The sequence below is a fragment of the Carlito syrichta genome, unplaced genomic scaffold (assembly GCF_000164805.1).
Source record: "Carlito syrichta isolate Samal-C Ts95f unplaced genomic scaffold, Tarsius_syrichta-2.0.1 Scaffold304454, whole genome shotgun sequence".
In the NCBI taxonomy this organism is placed as follows: domain Eukaryota; kingdom Metazoa; phylum Chordata; class Mammalia; order Primates; family Tarsiidae; genus Carlito; species Carlito syrichta.
In genome coordinates, this window is record NW_007248550.1 from 215,722 (window position 1) to 235,933 (window position 20,212).

Sequence of the window (20,212 nt, forward strand, 5' to 3'; positions counted from 1 at the left end):
AATTACAGGCATGTGCTACCACGCCTGGCTGATTTTTGATTTATTGTAGAGATGAGGTCTCGCTGCCCAGGCGGGTCTCAAACCCGCGGGCTCAGGCAATCCACTCACCTCAGCCTCCCAAAGGCGTGGGATTACAGGCTGAGCCACTGAGCCCGGCTTACCTAGATTTCAAGGCATGTTATGGATAGCCTGGTGGCCCAGGCAGAGACTTTGTGCTGGAGCTGAGCCACTGCAAAGAGCCCCTTCTACAGCAATGCCAAGTGGAAATAGGGTGAAGCCATCACAGAGTGTTCCTACTAGGGCAGTGCCTAGTGGAACCCCAGGAGTGAGGCCACTCACAGAGCCCAGAACTGTAGTGCTACCAACTTACAGCGTCAGCTTTGGAGAGTTGCAAGCATGGTATTCCAACCATTAGAGCTGCTAGGTGATCTAAGCCTAGCAAAGTAATAAGGACTGGCTGCCAGAGACCTTGGGGGCCCAGCCCTTACCCCAGTATGCGCAGATTTGGAACATGGGGTCAAAGGAGATTATTCTCCAGTTTTAAGGCTTAATGTTGTTTCCCTGTTGGATTTTAGTCTTGGGACCAGTTACTTCTTTCTTCTTGCCTATTTCTCCCTTTTGGAATGGGGATGTCTATCCTATACCTGTGTCACCATAGTATTTTGGAAGAGGTTATCTTGTTTGATTTCACAGGCTCAGAGCTAGAGGAGAATTTGCCTCAGGTGAATCATGCCTTGAATCTGGCCTATATTTGATTGAGGTGAGACTTTGGACTTCAGACTTTTGAGCTGGTGCTAGAAGGAGCTAAGACTTTGGGGCTCTTGGGATGAAATAAGTGTGTTTTGAATGTGAAAAGGACATACTTTGGGGGACCAAGGACAGAATTTTGGGAGATTTTCGTGTGTCCCCCATGTGTTAGAGACTTTATTTTCAAAGCAAAAGTATTAGGAGGTAGAGCTTCATAAGAGGTGATTAGGCATTGTCCTCATTATGGATTAATGTTGTTGCAGGAGTAGGTTTCTTTTTTCAAATTCACACCTCTCTTGCTCTTTCACACGTCTTGTCCTTACACCATGGGTGATGCAGCAAGCAGTCCCTCCTCAGATTGAGGGCCTTTAACTCAGACTTTCTAGCCAGCAGAATTATAAGAAATAAATCTCTGTTTATTACAACTTAGTCTGTAGAATTCTGTTAGAGCAACACAAAATGGACTAGGAAAGCTCTTCATGTAGCTCTGAAATGTAATTTTTATTAAGATCCTGAATCACATAGCTCATACTTAACATTTAATCTTAGCTCACACTTAACATTTAAGTATTTGTTTTTCTCATAGCTCTCAGGTAGGCTGAAATCAGGTATGTAGGAAACTGGAAAGATTTGCCACCCAGTTCTTAGTTGTTTTTTGTTTGTTTGTTTGGTTGGTTGGTTGGTTTTTTTTGAGTTGGAGTCTCACTCTGTCACCCAGACTGGAGTGCAGTGGCCGCTCCTGGCCACCGCAGCCTCAACCTGCTGGGCTCCGGCGATCCTTCCGCCTCAGCCTTCCAAGTAGCTGGAATTACAAGCATGCGCTACCACGCCCGGCTGATTTTTTGATTTACTGTAGAGATGAAGTCTTGCCTCCCAGGCGGGTCTCGAACCCACAGGCTCAGGCAATCCTCTCACTTCAGCCTCCCAAAGGCGCGGGATTACAAGCTGAGCCACCGAGCCCGGCTAGTTCTTAGTTTTAAAAGGAGAAATTTGTATTTAAAAAACTGACAGAGTTGTTTGCTTTAAGTGTAAGTGGCATCTCTCTTGATAATGAGATTGAGACCAATACTGAGAATTAGGATTTTTATTGTGAAAATAGTTTTAATATTCCTAAAGATGATGATAAAAGGAGATGTCCTTTATTAATAATAATCTTTATTTCTCATTATCTTCAATTTGTGAATATGCAGAGCAGACAGGTTGGTGAGCAGATGGAATATGATGATAATGTTAGTAGCCTACTTGTTCTAAAGCAATTTTATAATCACTGAGGTGCAAAGAATTATGGAGACTAGGGTACAAAGAAAATATTTCTTCTAATAGGCTGAACACATAGAATTTAATATTATCTGTATCAGTTGCTAAACCTTGTACCATATATTTGATAAGCAATGATACAAGAAGAGATATAATAAATATAATTTCTAAGTAGTTTGTAATATGTACACAACTAATATAGTTTCTTGACCATTTCATCAAGCATTTGTGTATTTGCGCATTACAATAAACACATATACAAACATTTTTAGAAAGTGAGAAAATAATACTGAAGAAAGTTACTTTTAGTTACCCATTAGAAATTTTCCAGTAGATCTTTTGGAAACACCTAACATCTGACTTGACCCCAGTGTGTTTTCAAAACCTTTAAAAAAACACCAATAAAATACTGGTTAAGTTTATCTTTGTTTGGAAGGCATACTACAGTCCTTGTACATATGGTCAGATCCTTTATTTAGAAAGCCAAGTTACCAGCCTACATTTCTCATATCTGGCAGCATTTTTCTTGGTATTAAAGGGCTAGTGATAGAGTCTAACATTTTTAATAAAAGCAGTCTCATTTTTTACATTTAAGATGCCTTTGTCAAAATAAGACATTTTTAGAAAGTAAAATATAATTCACAATTTCAGTGAAATGTTAAAATTTAACTACATGCTTTTAAAAAAATTTTTGGTCAGTGACAAAGACGGATCCATTTTAAACTTATCCTGCCTCATGGCTTAATATGATGTGGTATAATAGAAACTCCATGATAAGTCAGCATGTTCTTTATAAGTTTAATCTTCACTTTATTTTCCAACAATCATCTGATCACAATATTGAGATGATATCCACCTTAGCATTCTGCTCGTACATTAACCTACCACATTTATTTTTTAACTGCTTTATTGAATTACGATTTATATGCCATAACATAAGCCCGTCTAAGTGTACAGTTCCATGGTGTCTTAAAACTTCACAGAGTTTTATAACACCCACTACAGTCTATCCACCCCGTTTCTATCACTCAACAAAGATTCATTGTTTTTAATGTAGCATATTTGATATGGACTCTTCCTTCCTCTCTGATTCTACACTGATTTGTATATAACTCTATTTAGGCATTTATTATAACATTGTATTAAAAATGCATTACTCATAATTTTGTGTGTCCTTCCCCTACTGTATTATGAGTCCCTCAGGAGGTCTTAATCATTGTGATTCATCGGTACCTAACACACTGTCTAGCAATTAAAAGCTTCTGATCACTACCTACTATCCAGCTGGCACTGACCTTGAGGGATAGCAATTTCCAGGCATTTTCTTCCTGGAGGAGAGTAGGGGCTGGGCCTCCTGCTGCCTGCTGTGTTTCACGGCCATACCGTGGATGATGCAATGCCTTTCAAAATTTTTGAATCAGTCCTTTAAGAGTCCTGTAAGGTGATCACTTACCCTGGTTCCTTCCTTTATGGAGAGTCTCTTACTGGTCTGGACCTTGGGTTTTTCACTGAGGTGATAACATCCAGCTTTTAGACTGGTCGTGAAATTTAGGATGATCATGATTGCAGGCTCCAGGTGGAGTTTGGTGCCCGATCATACCCCCTTCCCTTCTTTAGTGTTCTGGCTGGAGGAGAAGAACCAGGAGTGTTTTTTCCAGCCTTCCATCCAGTCTTAACAAAGCACTCTGTTGCTGTGGAGGACTTGCATGGTAAGACTGGGGGTACATGTCCTCTATCAAAGGGGAGAGGCTATTGGGTAGGCTTTGGCCTGCACTTGGCAGTGTAGGTTTCCATTTAGGGTCAACTGCTATGGAGACACATGGAATCGTCTGATCTTTTCTTGTGTTTAGGTCTTGATATGTATCTACAGAGTCTCACAATTGTGGAATACTGGAACTAGAATGAATTCAAGACCACAGTGTGTTTCTGTGTTCCCAAGAGTTGTTTTGTTGCACATGAATGGGTTCCACAGACTTTTCTGCTCATCCTGGCTCCCACTTCCTGGACAGGCTTTGCATGGCTGTATTTACTGACTTAGTGCAAGTCTCAGATTTTGCATGTGAGAGCCCTGAGACCTGGAGCGATGCTGTAGTTTACCCAAGGTCACAGGGGAGTTTGTGGAAGAGCAAGTACTCAGACCCAGTGTCTTGCTTTTTCTTCTCTAGGGCAGACTTCTGTCTGCAAAAGTGATCAAATTAATCAGAAGCAGTGTGGAGGCGGCGTTGACGTATATTCGTTTCCTCTGGCTGTTGTAATAAAATGCCACAAACTGAGTAGCTTAAAAAGCACAAATTTATTGTCTCACAGTTCTGGAGACTACAAGGCGAAAATCAAGGTGTCAACAGGAATGATTTCTACTGAGGGCTTTGAGGAAGATTGTCTTCCATGCCTGTCTCCTAGCTTCTAGTCACTTCACAGTTCTTTCGTCTACATGTGTCTATCTCTCCAAATGTATCCCTTTAACAAGGATATCCATTATATTGGATTAGGATCTACTCTAATGTCCTCACTATAACTTGATCTTATTTCCAAGTAAGGTCACATTCAGTTACTGGGAATTTAGGTCTTTAGTACCTTATTTAAGGAGATTCAGTTCAACCCAAAACACTGAGAAAGACAAGCAATGAAAGGGAAGTGGAGCACAATAACGGACTAGGCAGTTCCAGCCCTGTTCTCCCATGGAACATTGAATAAACAACTAAGACTGACTAAAATAACATTATATGAGCTCCGAAAACCAGTAAAAGATCTACAGCAATCCGGTGGGCTCACAATCAGGAAAAAACTGCATTCAACCCAGTCGGTAAAGTCATAGCCATTGTACTTGCCCCTACCCAACTGCTTCTTCAGAGGAAGCAGCCTAATTCCTGCTTCTCTCCCTTGGAATGGAAGGGACAGTGGAACCTGTACTGTCTGTGGGTTGCCCAAGTGACTGCTTTCTGCTTTGCCTGACACAGAGATCTGACAGGGAACAGTGGCATAGTTGAGATCTCAGACTTAGACTAGCCACAGAAGCCGTGGCACCTGAGACTGTCCTTTTCCTATGGTTTTCCCTATTGTTCTCGGCACCTGTGTCAAAAATCAGTTGACCTTAAGTTAGTTGTGTTTATTTCTGGACTTTCCATTTTCTTGCCAGTTTTGATTACAACAGCTTTATGATACATTTTATAGTTGGGAAGTGTGATGTCTCCAGCTTTGTTGCTTTTGCTCAAGATTACTTTGGCTACTTTTTTGGTTCCATACAAATTTTAATATTGTTTTTTCTATCTCATTGAAAAATGACATTGGAAATTTGCTAGGAAGTACATTGAATCTTAGGATCACTTTAAGTAGTTATGAATATTTTAGCAATATTAATTCTTCTAGTTCGTGAACATGGAATATCTTTCCATTTATTTGTGTCTATTCCAATTTCTTTTGTCAACGTGTTATAGCTTTCAATATACAGATCTTTACTCCCTTTATTTCCTACATGTTGTTTTAATGCTGTTGTAAATGGGATTGTTTTCTTAATTTTTTTTGAAGGGTTTGTTATTAGCATATAACAGTGCTACTTGTTTTTGTATGTTGATTTTGTCATCTGAAACTTTACAGAGTTTGTTTATCAGTTCTAACATGTTTGGGGGCGTCCTTAGAGTTTTCAAAAATAAGATCATGTCAACAACAAACAGTTTTACTTCTTCCTATTTTTTCTTCTTATTGCCTAATTGCTCTGGCTAGAAGTTTCAGAACTATGTTGAACAGAGGTGGCGAGAGAGTGCATTTCCCTGGTCTTAGAGGAAAAGCATTCAGCCTTTCACTGTTGAGTATGATGTTAGCTATAGGCTATTACAGTACTGAATCTTAGTGATGATAATATAATAATCTATTTGAAGGGTAGAAACCTTAATTGGCTCTAATCTATGAGTGACTGATAGTATTGTATTTTTATATTATCATAGTGTTGGTCACAGTCACAAATAATTTTTCATAATAGAAATAAAATACCGAAATTATAAACAACCCTTGATGTCTTTCAGTAGAAAAACCGATATAACCATAAAAATGAAAATAGTATTCTGCAATAGCAGGAACAAACAAATGATTCATATAACAGTTTGGATGAATCTTGAATGCATTTTGCCAAGTGAAAAAAACTATTTGATATACCATTCTAGAAAAGGCAAAACTATCAAAATGGAAGACAGTTGCCAGGGATTGGTTGAGAAGAGTTAAGTAAGAGAGCAACACGGGGGAGTTATGGGGGTGATAGGACTGTTTTGTTTTATATTGTAGTAGATATATGACTCTGTACATTATCTAAATCCTTAAAACTGCACATCACAATGGTTGCTTTTTTCAAAATGCTTATAGTAAGTCCCCTACATATGAATGAGTTCCATTCCGAGAGCCATTTGTAAGTCCAATTTGTTTGTAAGTCCAACAAAGTTAGCCTTGGTTCCCAACTAACACAATTTGCTATACAGTACCAGCTACATCACTGCTGCTTTTATGGAATCCTGGACTTGAAATAAAGATGCTGTACTACTATACTCTATACAGTACTGTACAGTAAAGTACACAAAAGCACAACCACTTGTAGAGGATGCCCTCACATGACAATGTATACCAGACATGTGAATTAACTTATGTGATTGGGCATGCAAAGACACATTCACATCTTTGAAAGTTCACATCTTTGAAGGTTCATATGTAGGGAACTCACTGTATTTTTAAAAAATCAGTCAGGATATGGGAAATGCAAGATGGAATTCAGCCTATAACAAAGGAGTTTGTTTTTCACATAATCATTGTTAAGATGGTAAAGAAAATTGGAGCTTACCCAATAACTTTGGTAAAGTGTTTTGACTGAATATTATAAGACAGAAGTACTATACACAAACACTGGGCCTGGGCTCTTGTAGATAAATCACATAGGCACGGGCTAACAATTCTGCAAGTAATTTATACTTTTACTAGGATTGGACAAATAAACATATTATAGGTCATGAGAGCCAGGCTTCTCACTGTTGAAGAACTATGAATAAGCAAAGAGAGACTACTGGAGTGAACCTCATTGTACTGGCTTGGATTTGGAAGTGTCAGTATGAATTTATAGGGATGGATGGACAGACACACAAATAAATATAAATGTGTGTTACACATGGCGATACTTATATATCCAGTCATATGTTACTTAATGATGGTGATATGTTCTGAGAAATGTATCATTAGGTGATTTGATCATTGTGTGAACACTGTAGAGTATCTACGCAAACCTAAGTGGTATGGGCTACTATATACCTAGGCTATATGGTCTGGCCTGTTGGTCCTGGACCATAAACCTGTAAAGCATGTTACTATACTAAATTCTATAGGCAGGTGTAAGACAATAGTCTTTATGTATCTAAATATGTCTAAATATAGAAAAGGCACAGTAACAAATATGTATACAAGATTAAAAATTGTACAGTTTAGGGCACTTACCATGATTGGAACTTGCAGGACTGAAAATTGCTCTGGGTGAGTCAGTGAGTGGTGAGTGAGTGGATGTTCAGGCCTAGCACATCGCTGTACACTTCTGTAGACTTCATAAGCACTGTACACGTAGGCTGCACTGCATTTATTTACGATTTTTAAATTATAAATTCGTCTTAGCTTACTATAACTTTTATTTTATAAACTTTTAAATTCTTTGTACTTTTCTACTCTTCTATTAAAACACTTAGCCTAAAGCACACGTTGCTGTACAAAAATATTTTCTTTCTTTCTGTCCTTATTCTATAAGCTTTTTTTCTACTTAAATTTTTTTTCATAATTGGACCCTGAACATTTATTATAATACTATAAGAAAGGGATTGGCAGTCGTGAGAAACTGCCAGGGGAAGGTGGGGGCATGCAACATCAGTAAAGGTACCTGACCACAAGCCAAGTGAAGTGGGGACCAAAGGGAGAAGGCCCAAACTTTACCTGTACAATGACCACTTGTATACTTAACCCTGAATTGTATCTCACATCTTTAAAATAAAATAAAATTTTATTTATTTAATTCTTTTACCTTTAAAAAACTTTTTTGTTTAAGAACTAAGACACAAATACATACATTAGCCTGGGCCCACACAGGGTCAATATCCTCAATATCACCTTCTTCCACCTCCACATCTTAACCCACTGGAAGGTTTTCATGGGCAATAGCACATATGGAGCTGTCAGCTCCTATGCTAACAATGCCTTCTTCAGCCGGACTCCATGGCTCAGCCTGTAATCTCGTGCTTTGGGAAGCTGAGGAGAGTGGATTGCTTGAGCCCATGGGTTCGAGACCCGCCCGGGCAACTTGGCGAGACCTCATCTCAAATAAATCAAAAAAATTAGCTGGGCGTGGTAGCATGCGCTTGTAGTTCCACCTACTTGGAAGGCTGAGGTGGAAAGATCGCCGGAGCCCAGCAGGTCGAGGCTGCGGTGGCCAGGAGCATGCCACTGCATTCCAGTCTGGGCGACATAGTGAGACTACAACTCAAAAAAACAAAACAAAAACAATGCCTTCTTCTAGAAAACTTCCTGAAGGACCTGCCTGAGGCTGTTTAACTTTTTGTTTTTTTATAAGTAAAAGTACTCTAATGCTGAAAAGTATAGTATACTAAATACTAGACAATAAAAATGTTTCTGCATCATTATAGTGCTGTCTGTGGTTGACCAAAACACTGTTATGCAGCACGTGACTATATCTCTCTAGCTCTGTCTTTTCATAGGACCTTGAAGCAATGAGCGCACCTAGCACCTAGAATTGGTTTCCAAATACCATTCTCCAATCAAAAGAAGTAGGGCACCAGGGAGAAGTGGTTGATATCAGGACTGGGACAAGGAAAATTCAAGATCAGCTTGGAGGGATCTTGTAGCACCTGAAAAAGCTGAGTCATGTTCAAAAAACATAGAACTGTACCTGGTTAGAATTCTCAATGGCCAAAGCTAGAAAATGTAGGCAACAAATTAGTGATAGTATTTTCATTACAATCCAAAGAATAAAACATATATCCATGTGTCCATACTTACAGAAGAATTTCAATTAATGAATGTAGAATGTTCAAGTTAGTGGGCAAAGAGGTAAAGGAGAAACAGGATATTTGCATAATTTAAAAATATCACCCCCAAACACTATAAAGTTAAATGTAACTTCATAGTATAGAAACCTGTCAGACACTACCTTAACCCAATGATTATGGTTAATATCATGAGTAATAAAATCTGTATCCCCTGGATCTGATACACTGAGATGGGTGTATCACCTGTGTGTTGTCCTTTCCCAAAAATGCATAACCTCAATTGAATCATGAGAAAACATCACACAGGCTTAAATTGAGGATATTTCTATAAGATAACTGAACAGTACTCTTCAATGTGTCAAGGTCTCAAAGGACAAGAAAGAATGAAGAACTCTTACAGACTGGAGGAGACTGAGGAGACATGACCACTAAATGCACTGTAGGATCCTGGAATAGAAAAATAAATAAATAAAAATCTGAGTTTAATTCATAGTACTGAACTTATGTTAATTTTTGGTTTTGAAAATTTTACTATTGTTATATAAGATGCTAAAGTCAGGGGAAGCTGGAAATGTAAGCACTCTATGTACTACCTTTGCAAGTCTAAAATTCTTTCAAAATAAAAGTAAAATACTGATTTCTATGAGTCTAGTTTTATTTTCATATATCTCTCAATTACTTATAAAATACCAGTGGAGAAAAAGACTGTTTTTCTTTTATCACCATCATCATCAAACACTGATAATAATTTTGTGATTTTTTTGAAATATATTTTGTTGATTTTGGTTGAGTTTCTTATACGAAGATTCAATATTCAAAGTTTAATAAACAATGAACTTAGAGGTTACTGAGGAAATTAGAACAGCTGAGCTAAGACAGTCTTATGATGGTGTCTTGTTCTCCAGCTTATTAACTTCAGAGCTTATTAACTGTCCTCTGCTTTTTCTTCCTCTCTTTATTAACTGAATATGACCATCCACTTTCTGCCTCCTCCATATCTAATGTACATTATGTCTCAGATTTAAATTTATTGTGCCTGAAGGAAAAGTTCAGAAAAGGAGGATGGGCAGTTAGGGGTATTTTCAGCAGCCGATGGGATGCACCACACTTTTTTGGTGTTTGGGAAAGTAGCAGCTATAACATGCCAAAATACTGTGTGTGGCACCCCCATCCTAATCCATGGTAGCCTTACTGAAGTTTTGATATTAGGGATTAGCCTGGTTCTTTGGTAGATACAGTTCACTGCTATTCTTTGGGCTCAATTCATTACTATTTGTTGTTTTCTGTACACCGAGCCCTATTTTAGGCCATGCAGAAATATATAAGTCAAAAATTATGATCCCTGCCAACAAACTCCCACTTGTTTGAAAGAAGACAAACATGAAAGCATTGTAATGGTTGGAAAGAGTAGAGCAGATGCCTTAGAGTTTTTATAATCATGCCCTATTTTAATTTGTGGCCTTGAATATTTATACTCACCAAATTTATCTGTAATAGAGGATGCCAATATCAGTCTTACAAGATTGTCATGATCATTGATACCTGTCGCAAAGAAGACATTTAATACATGTAAATGGTAACATTAACATGGTGGTTATTAAGAGTAATAGGCCATTAGATTACAAGGTAGTTTTATATACTACATAGCTTTTTTCTTTGAATATTGTGGTACATGCTTGGCTCAGTCTTTGTGTTTTCTCCCTTCTAGAGATGATGAAGAGAAAAAAAAATCTCCCTCAGAAGGTACTGATGAGAAGGCTAATGGAACACATCCAAAGACCATCAGTCGTATCGGGAGTACTACCAACCCATTTTTGGACATTCCTCATGACCCAAATGCTTCTGTGTACAAAAGTGGATTCCTGGCTCGGAAAATTCATGCAGATATGGATGGAAAGAAGAGTAAGTATTGTGTTATTTATCATTTTCTGTTTTATTTATGTCGTCTTTAGAGTGAAATAACAATTTGATATAGTTGAACAGGGTATGATAAGGTGACATGTTTGCTCAAAATTATCAGTGGAGTGAAGAGATGGATAGTACCACTGTTTCCATCTGTGGCTGGGTACTTTTTCTTAATGTGCTATCATATTCTATTAGCTTGGAGTTAAGAAACACATTGCACCAGAGTGGCTTTGCCACTGACTTATAAAGCTAAGCAAGTTTCTTAATATTTCCCAGTTTTTTAGGAGTGTCTTCTCCATATTTCCTGTGTACATTATCTGCTAGCTTACTAGATTACTTAATTTTATCTAACAACATTGTGTCAGGATTTATACAGTTACAAGTGACAGCAAGTTAAGCTGTCTTAGGAAAGGAGTACCCCTGAAGGTGAAGGATGCCATCAGGACACACTCTCCATTTCTGTCTCTGCATCATTTTTCATGTCAGCATTATTCTTTGAAAACAGGGCTCTTTATACATGGTTATTAACAGCACTTAAGATCATGTGTTTAATTTTGACACCAGAGAAGACTCTCCTTCCCTAATCTCTAATCTAGTGTAATCTGGGACAGGATTCTGACTTTTCTGACTGAGGGGATGTAATACTGTGATTGACAGCAACCATTAGCTTGTAATGACAAGAGGAAAGAAAGAATGCGATACCAGTCTCAGAGAAAGAGAGTTCTTCTTGGCAGACAAAGCAATAGGTATTCATTTCTTTGTTCCCATTGGACATACACATCCTTCTCCACATACTGAACAATGTTTTTGCCAAACATAGTGCAATTTTCCATTTACAGCCACAAACGTACTCATCTCTTTGCAGCATGACATGTCCAGCAGCAGCTTCCGCCTCCAATGCTAAGATTCGTTGGTTGTGTCCATTCCCCTCAGTCAGGTATAGATGTCACTTCGGCCTGTAGGCCAAATAAAAATAGAGAAATACAGTTGTCCCTCAGTATTTGTGGGATATTGGTTCCAGGATCTCCTGCACTTAGCAAAATCCAAGGATGCTCAAGTCCCTGATATAAAAAGGTATAGTATTTTCATTTAACATATGCACATCCTCCCATATACTTTAAATTATCTCTAGATTATGTATAATGTTGATTACTATGCAAATGCTATGTAAATAGTTGTTACATTGTATTGTTTGGGAATAATGACAGAAAAAAGTCTGTGTATGTTCAGTACAGACACAGTTCTTTTTTTGAATACAGTATTTTCAATCTGCAGTTGGTTGAATCCACAGATATAGAACCCACAGATCGGCAGGGCCAACTGGATCTGACATGTCTCATATAAAGAACTAGAGACAAAAAAAGGAATAACTTCAAGTCAAACTGCCAGTTCAAGGAAAGGCAAAAAAGGAAGTAAGACAGCTATCACTGGTTCAGAGTATATACTACATCCTGCTGCACAAGGGTAGCAAAGTTAACACATAGGCACATTTTTCTATTAATTCACTTCCTACTAATGGATTGATTTAATTGGTTACCTTATTCCAGAGTGTCTCCAGTTTCTACTAATGAAATTTTCCTTGTCCATTGTTTGCCTGGCCCACCTCTGAGGTGTTATTGGAGAGGATTCCCCTGCGGGCAGCTCAGTTCCCTTAGCACATATGAATCTGAGGATTGCTTAGCAGTTGACATCACGGACACTTTTCAGACATTTTTCTGTCAGTATAACTCCTTTAAAAGTCTAAGTAAACTATTTTGAGAACTTTTGGTTGGCTAAGGCAATTTTAAGTGTCATGGGACTTTTGTCTTTGTAGCAACTTTAGAAGTTCTGCCGATTTTACAAAGGAACCTAACTCTGCTTCTGTTTCTGTCTCTGCTCCTGCTTCATATATACGGATGGAAAAAATATATAGCTAGATGAGACAATGTCACCTGGCCTAAGTCTCTAGGTTTCATTCCTGTCAGTTGCTTTGTCGTGGAAGAATTTTCACCTCCATTTTTGAAAGGGGTATTGAGAAGAGCCTGGAGATTTCAGCCTTCCTTAATAACTCAGGCTCTTCCTTTATGTCCCCATTCCAGTTTACCATGGTTTCCAAGTCACTTTAATGTGGGCATGCAGTTCACCTTTCCAGTACAGAGAGTGTACGATTTCTAACTAAAATTCACCAAGTTAGACTGTATAGCTTGAGCTTTGAAAAATGTATACAGTTGTGTAACCATCAACACAATTAAGATAAATAACATTTACCTGAAAAAATTCCACTGTACTTTTTGTTGTTAATTCCTTATCCCCTTACTCCCAGCCTATGATGATTTATGACAGACAATTACCTGTCTCTTGGGCACTATACTTTTGCCTTTTCTAAAATGGCAATAAGGTGAGTGGATTGCCTGAGCCCGTGGGTTCGAGACCCGCCTGGGCAATTTGGCAAGACCTCATCTCTACAATAAATCAAAAAATTAGTTGGGCGTGGTAGCGCGCGCCTGTAGTTCCTGCTACTTGGAAGGCTGAGCCAGAAGGATCACTGGAGCCCAGCAGGTTGAGGCTGCAGTGGCTGGGAGCATGCCACTGCATTCCAGTCTGGGCGACAGAGTGAGACTCCAACTCAAAAAAATAAAAAATAAAAAATAAATAAAATTGCAATGAATTGAATCATAAGGTACTGTTTTGTACCTGGCTTCTTTCACTTAGTATTATTATTTGCAGATTCATTTATAGTGTTGTGTGCTGTGTGAATTTTGTCTCTTTTTATTGCTGAATAAGTATTCCATTGTTTGGATATCCTACAGTTTTTTTATTCACCAGCTGGACATTTGGGTTGTTTTCAGTTTGGGGCTATTGTAAATAAAGGTGCTGTTATGGTCACATACCGTGTACACATTTTCGTTTTTCAAAATCTGTTTTTCTTTCTTTTACAAATTTACCTAGGAGTGAGAGTGAGATTGTTGGGCCATATGCTAAGTATGTATTTAACTTTGTAAGAAACTTTTAACTTTTCTGTACTATTTGCATTCCTGCCAGCTCTGTGTTATATCCGCTTGATTAACTGACCTCTTTGTCGTTATGAAATGAGCTTCTTCACCCCTGGTTTCATTCCCTGTTTCGAAGTCTACTGTGTCTAATATAAATTTAACCACTCCAACTTTCTCTTTATTTTTTGCATGTTATACAAAATTTTTTTTCCTTGCTTTTCATTATTAATCTATATTTTTTCTTTAAAATTTTTTATTATTCAAAATATCAGAAAGTCTTGCTTTTTATTCTAAATCACAATCTCTATTAGAATGTTTATACTATTTACATTGATAGTAGTGTTTGATATAGTGGACTTTAAATTTGCCACCTGACATTTTTTTTTATTATCCCATCTGTTCTTTTTTCTTCTTTTCCTTTCATGTTTAGGATTAATTATGTTGCGTGTGTGGTTCTATTTTTCTTCACTATTGGCTTATTTGCTGACCAGTATTTAATCATTTTAGTGTTTTTTGCAGAGTTTACAGTATACCCCTTTAACTCATCACAGTCTACCTTCAAACTGTACCACTGCATGTATAGTTTGAGATCCTTATAACAGGTTGTTTCCTTTCCTGTCTTCCTAGCCTTTGTGCTATTGTCATACATTTTAAATTGTTATAAAACTTACAGTAGTACAGAGTTAATAGTTTTGCTTTAAACAAAAGCTTTTTTTTTTTTACTTTTACCCACATACTTGCCGGTAAAAAATTTTCTTATGTTTTATCATTCTGGAAAACATCTTTTTGTAACCTTAATTTTAGGAATTTATGTTCACTAGATAGAGAATTCATTGGTGATTTTCTTTCTTTCAGTTCTTTAAGTGTGATGTTTTGTTGTTCCCTGCCCTGTAGGATTTCACACAAAAAGTTCTGCTGTCGTTCTCTGTACCTAAGGTGGATTTTTCCCCCCCCGTTCTGGATGCTTTCAAGATTTTACTTTTTATCTCTTGTCTTCAGCAATTTTATTATGAGATATCTTAGTGTGGTTTCATTTATGTTTTCTTTGTTTGTTGTTTGTTGAGGTTCTTGGATTCATAGGTTTATATTTTTCACCCATTTTGGAAAAATTTCAGCCATTGTTTTTTATAGTACCCACCCTTCCAGAATTAAGTTCCTGTATATTAGATAGCTCGATGCTATCCTCAAGATTTACTGAGGCTCTGTTCAATGCTTTTCAGTTATTTTTTTTTTTTTGTCCTTTCAGTACTTTATTTTGGTAATTCTTATTCCTTGCTACAGTATTTTTTATTTAATAAAGAGTGTTTTTATCTTTGGAATTCAACTTGGGTCTGTTTATATCCTCCATTTCTCTCCTTATCAGGTTGACGTTTTTCTTCAACTCCTTGAGTATGTTTATTTGATTTATAATTACTGTTTTAAGGTTCTTCTCTTTGAATTCTTTCCTTTCCATCATTTCTGGAACTATTACATTGATTAATTTTTCTAGTGACTATAGGCATATTTTCCTTTTTCTTTGCATTCCTACTAATTTTTATTTGAATGCCAAACTGTGCATTTTCTATTTTAGAGGTGCTGTTTCTTGTTGTATTTCTTTAAAAATTGTTGGCTGTTCTTCTGGTGTACAGATAAATAAATTATAAATTAACAGAGTTCTTTAGAGGCTTGCCTTTATCCTTTGTTATGGTGGATTCAGAGCAGCCTTTATTCTGGGACTTATTTTGTTCTACTGATAAGACATTCTTATTCCTCTTCAGTCTCTATCCAATGCCCTGTGTATTACAAAACCAATCTATTCTGACTAATGAAAACACAAACTTTTTTTAGCTCTGTGTGAGCTCTAGAAATTGTTCATTCCACTACTTTTTGGTGGCTCTTTCCCATGCCTTGGGTTATTTCCTTTCACTTTTGCTAAGATTGATGCTGCCACCAAGATCAGGGGACTTATATGCAGATCTTCAGAGCTATTTCTTTGTGCAATTCTCCCCTCTCTTTTACTTTGCAAAGTCTAGCCCTTGTCAGCCTCACTAAATCCCTTTTTTATTGTCTCAAGTCAGCATAACATCCAAGCTTTGTTTAGTACCTTCTTTCACTACTGGGACTTGGAAACTGCAGTTAAGCTTTACCTCATTTATTCCTTTCCCTTTGGAATCACAGTCCACTGTTGCCTATTGTGAAATGTCTAAAAACCTTTATTTTATATATGTATATTGACCTTGACCACCTTTTTAACATTGTTATTATAGTATAGCAGTTTATCTTTCATGAGCATAACTAGAACTAAACTGATTAATGATCCCTTTTGTTAAGAAATGTCTTTCTAGTTGCCTCAGATTTCAAGATCTAATATTTGCTGAGCTATGAAAGTAATTGAGAATTCCAAGCATTTAGGTACAAGCTAACTGTTTAGATGTGTATTTGGAGATGCAGAAAGGGCTTTGTTTCCTTCCCATCTAACCTTTCCTGCCCACTCCATTTGTTGGACTTTCAATCTTATTTGGTTAAACTGGACAATCCAAGTGTTAGGTGATTGCTCCTCCTTGAAAATGCACCAAAATGTCTGAACTGTTTGTGGATGTTTTTGCCTTTCTCTTTTGAGAGATAGTCACTATAAGCAAATTTGAGAGATGTTTATAGTAAGTACTCATGTAATGTGCTATGAAATATGTTTTTTATTTCCAGTACATTAGGAAAACCAAAGAACAGTGGAGCTTTTCTAGAGTAGGAGCTCCAAATAATTTTGAGAAACCTGTATGATCATACCTTTTGGGCCTATTTTTTCTGCTAAGTCTGTAGATTAAGTATGTACATATAACTAGACCCATAGTACATTTGTACATATATGTAATCATGGCCAGGTGCTCTGGTAGCAGGGTGACTAAAAGTTTGTAATAAGTGAAGATTTGGGTCAAAGCTCTATGGAGAAATTATTTTCTCATGAAACACCAATTAACTTGTCTCAAAGGGACCATTTATTCAACACAAGAATTACTGTCTTATTGTTTTAATTAACTGAATATTTAGTTTGTCAGATTGTATTCATAATTGTTCATGTAAACATTTCTTAAACCTTAGAGATTTTTTTTCTCATTTTTTTGCCTTTCATAGATATGCTCAGTTCAAAAATTTTACCTCCAGGAGACAAATTATGATTAAAAGCAAATGTTGTATCTCTCTTAGAAGTATATGTGTTTACCAGACCCATTAAATTTGACATTAAAGGAAAGCTTTGAAAAGTCAAATTTGGAAACAAAATGTATCTTCTGGACTATATCAGGTAGGATGAAAAACAAAACTCAGCATAAGCTTTTAGTGTTATCAACCTAATGCAGGATACTTGTGGAAATCAAGAAAGTGACTGGAACAATGTACCCAAATATGAATGTTCTAAATGATCATAATAGTGGTAATTAAATGATTACTCAATATTAGACCTTTATCACAAGCATTTAATGCATTAATGCATTTGATGTTTGTCCTATGAAGCAGATATTATTATTTTCACTTTATAAATGAGGAAATTTATTTTAAACACTTTAGCCAAGGGTATAGTATAGAATAATAGCATAGCTGATGGAAAAAAAAATCTGATTGTACCAAACTAATTGTAGCGTATTGCTAAAAGCAATTCCCATGAGAAAATGAGTTTAGAAAACATTTAATTTCTGTACTTTTTGTGTGTTTGGGACAGTCTATCACTGTGTAATATGTATTTAGAAGACTACAGGTCTCAAACTAGGGGCAGTGAGACCTGAACGTTTATTTTACTTGACCAACACAGTGCTTTTCAAAAATTGAATTACATGAATTTAATTAGTCATCTTCTGCATGACCATGGTTTCCACAGCTCCCTCAGCCTCATACTTGGCCTCCTCACACAATAATTGAGGAGAAGTACAGTCAGGGCCAGGATGACATTTTCCAAGATAACAAGACAGAGGCAGATGGAACAACAGAATGGAAAAGAGAATCCTGAAGTAGTAGTCTCTGGTGATTATGAAAACTTGATACATGATATAGCAAGTAACAGATAATTAGGAAGCAAAATGCTTCCATAATTGGTACTGAGAGGTGTGTGTATATTTCCTACACATAGTTACAGATAGATTAAAGGTAAAAATTTGAGGAACAAATTTTTAAGGTTTCTAGAAGAAAATGTGGGGTAATAACTTTATGACCTTTGGGTAGCAAAAGAATTCTTAAGAGTTACAAAAGCAGTAAAAATATTGATAAATACACTTTCATTAAAAGTAAAGACTTGGCCAGGTACAGTGGCTCACTCTTACAATCCCAGCACTTTGGAAGAAGGCTGGAGGATCACTTGAAGTTAGGAGTTCAAGACTAGCCTGATAAGCATAACTACACCCCTGCCTCTACCAAAAACAAAAAAAAATTAAAAAGTTCGCCAGGTATGATTGGTGTGCACCTGTAGTCCAGCTACTCAGCAGGCTGAGGTAGGAGATTTGTTTGAACCTAGGAGTTCAAGTCTACAGTGAACTGTGATCATGCCACTGCTCTCCAGTCCCGGCCTGAGTGATGGAACAGTTAATTTAAAAGATTTAAAAATCTCCGGGCTTGGTGGCTCAGCCTGTAATCCCACGCCTTTGGGAGGCTGAGGTGAGTGGATTGCCTGAGCCCGCGGGTTCGAGACCCGCCTGGGCAGTGAGACCTCATCTCTACAATAAATCAAAAAATCAGCCGGGCATGATTACGCATGCCTGTAATTCTGGCTACTAGGAAGGCTGAGGCGGAAGGATCGCCGGAGCCCAGCAGGTCGAGGCTGCGATGGCCAGGAGTGGCCACTGCACTCCAGTCTGGGCGACCAAGTGAGACTCCAACTCAAAAATAAAAAAATTAAAAAAAAAAAAAGATTTAAAAATAAATAAATAAAAGTAAAGCCTTCTTTATATTAAAATGTTCTTCCAAAAAGTTAAAAGTTCACAGATTGAGAGAAAATACTTGCAGCATATTACTAAAAAGATTAGGATCCGTGATATGTATTTATAAAGACATCTTAAATTCATTAGAAAAAGACCACTCAGAAAAAATGGGCAAAAATTTGAATAAGCCATTCACAGAAAAAATAACTCAGAAGACCAATACATATGTGAAGACACATTTAACCTCACTAATAACCAAGGATTTTCATTGCATACTTGATGAAATATCATTTCATTTACATTACCTTGGCCAAAATTTGAAAGAATATCAAATTTGAAAGAATATCAAATGTTGCAAGGATTTAGAGCAATAGGCTGTCTTCCACCCTATAAATGTATTAGTGGTATCAATTTAGAAAGCAGTTGGCAATACGAAGTTGGACATGCTTAGTTTTCTGGTTGTGTACGAGGGGGAACCTCTCAAAAGCCGGAATTATCTTTTGGAGGGTGGGCCCTTGTAGTACACTTGGAATTTGTTCCTCCAATCAAATAATCAACCAAGGTTTTTATCTCAAAGTTTTGAGAAGGTTGCATTATGATTTGCAGAAGAAACATCCCAAGTTGTGGCAAATGGATATCTGGTTTTTCCACCATGACAATGTACCTGCCCACACTGTGCTGAATGTTTAGCAGTTTTTGACCAGTCATGGCATGACCCCTGTTCCCACCCTCCCAGATCTCACCATGGGCAACTTGTTTTTTTGTTGCTCCAGATGAAAAAAAGCTCTAAAAGGAAAACTTTCTGATGTGAAATAGATGAAACAAAAAATGGCAGAAGCACTAAAAGGCATCCAAATTGATGAGTTCAAAACTGTTTTGAGATTTGGAAAAAGCATCTTGATAGGTGTATTGCATCAAAAGAAAGAGAACTTTGAAGGTGACCAAAATTTAAACATGTAAGAATAAATACATAATTTGTAATAAATAAATTCCGGGGATTTTGGGGTTCCCCCCGTATCCCCCCTTGTATCATTTTACAGGAGGAGGCATGTACATTGCAACATTATAATACCTTAAAATAAATTAACCTTAATGCCTATTAATAAGAGATTGAATAGAAAACTATATAGCAGTGAAAAAGAAAGAACTATATTCCATATATCAACATGGATGAATCTCACAAATGATAATGTTAAGTGAAGAAAGCTACTTGGAGTAGAATATGCACATGCGATAACATTCTAAAACACACAAAACCATACTGTCTTCAGCAGGGATCATTCATATATAGATATCATTACATGTGGATGGTTGTTACATCTGACAGGGAGAAGAACATGCAGTCTGTGAGGAGTACACAGTAGTTCACCTATACTGATTTTTTTTTTAAGTTTGGTGATGGTACTTATATACTTATTTTATCACTCTTGAT

At 37.1% G+C, this 20,212-nt stretch overlaps 1 protein-coding gene across 1 annotated transcript in view; it reads left to right on the forward strand.

The window, feature by feature from the left end:
* LOC103262333 (PH and SEC7 domain-containing protein 3) overlaps nucleotides 1–20,212 on the forward strand; it is a 268,506-nt gene that overhangs the window by 153,776 nt on the left and 94,518 nt on the right. Inside the window, exon 8 of the mRNA XM_008059950.2 lies at nucleotides 10,732–10,925. Coding sequence (XP_008058141.1) covers nucleotides 10,732–10,925 — 194 coding nt within the window. The remainder of the gene's footprint in view (nucleotides 1–10,731; nucleotides 10,926–20,212) is intronic.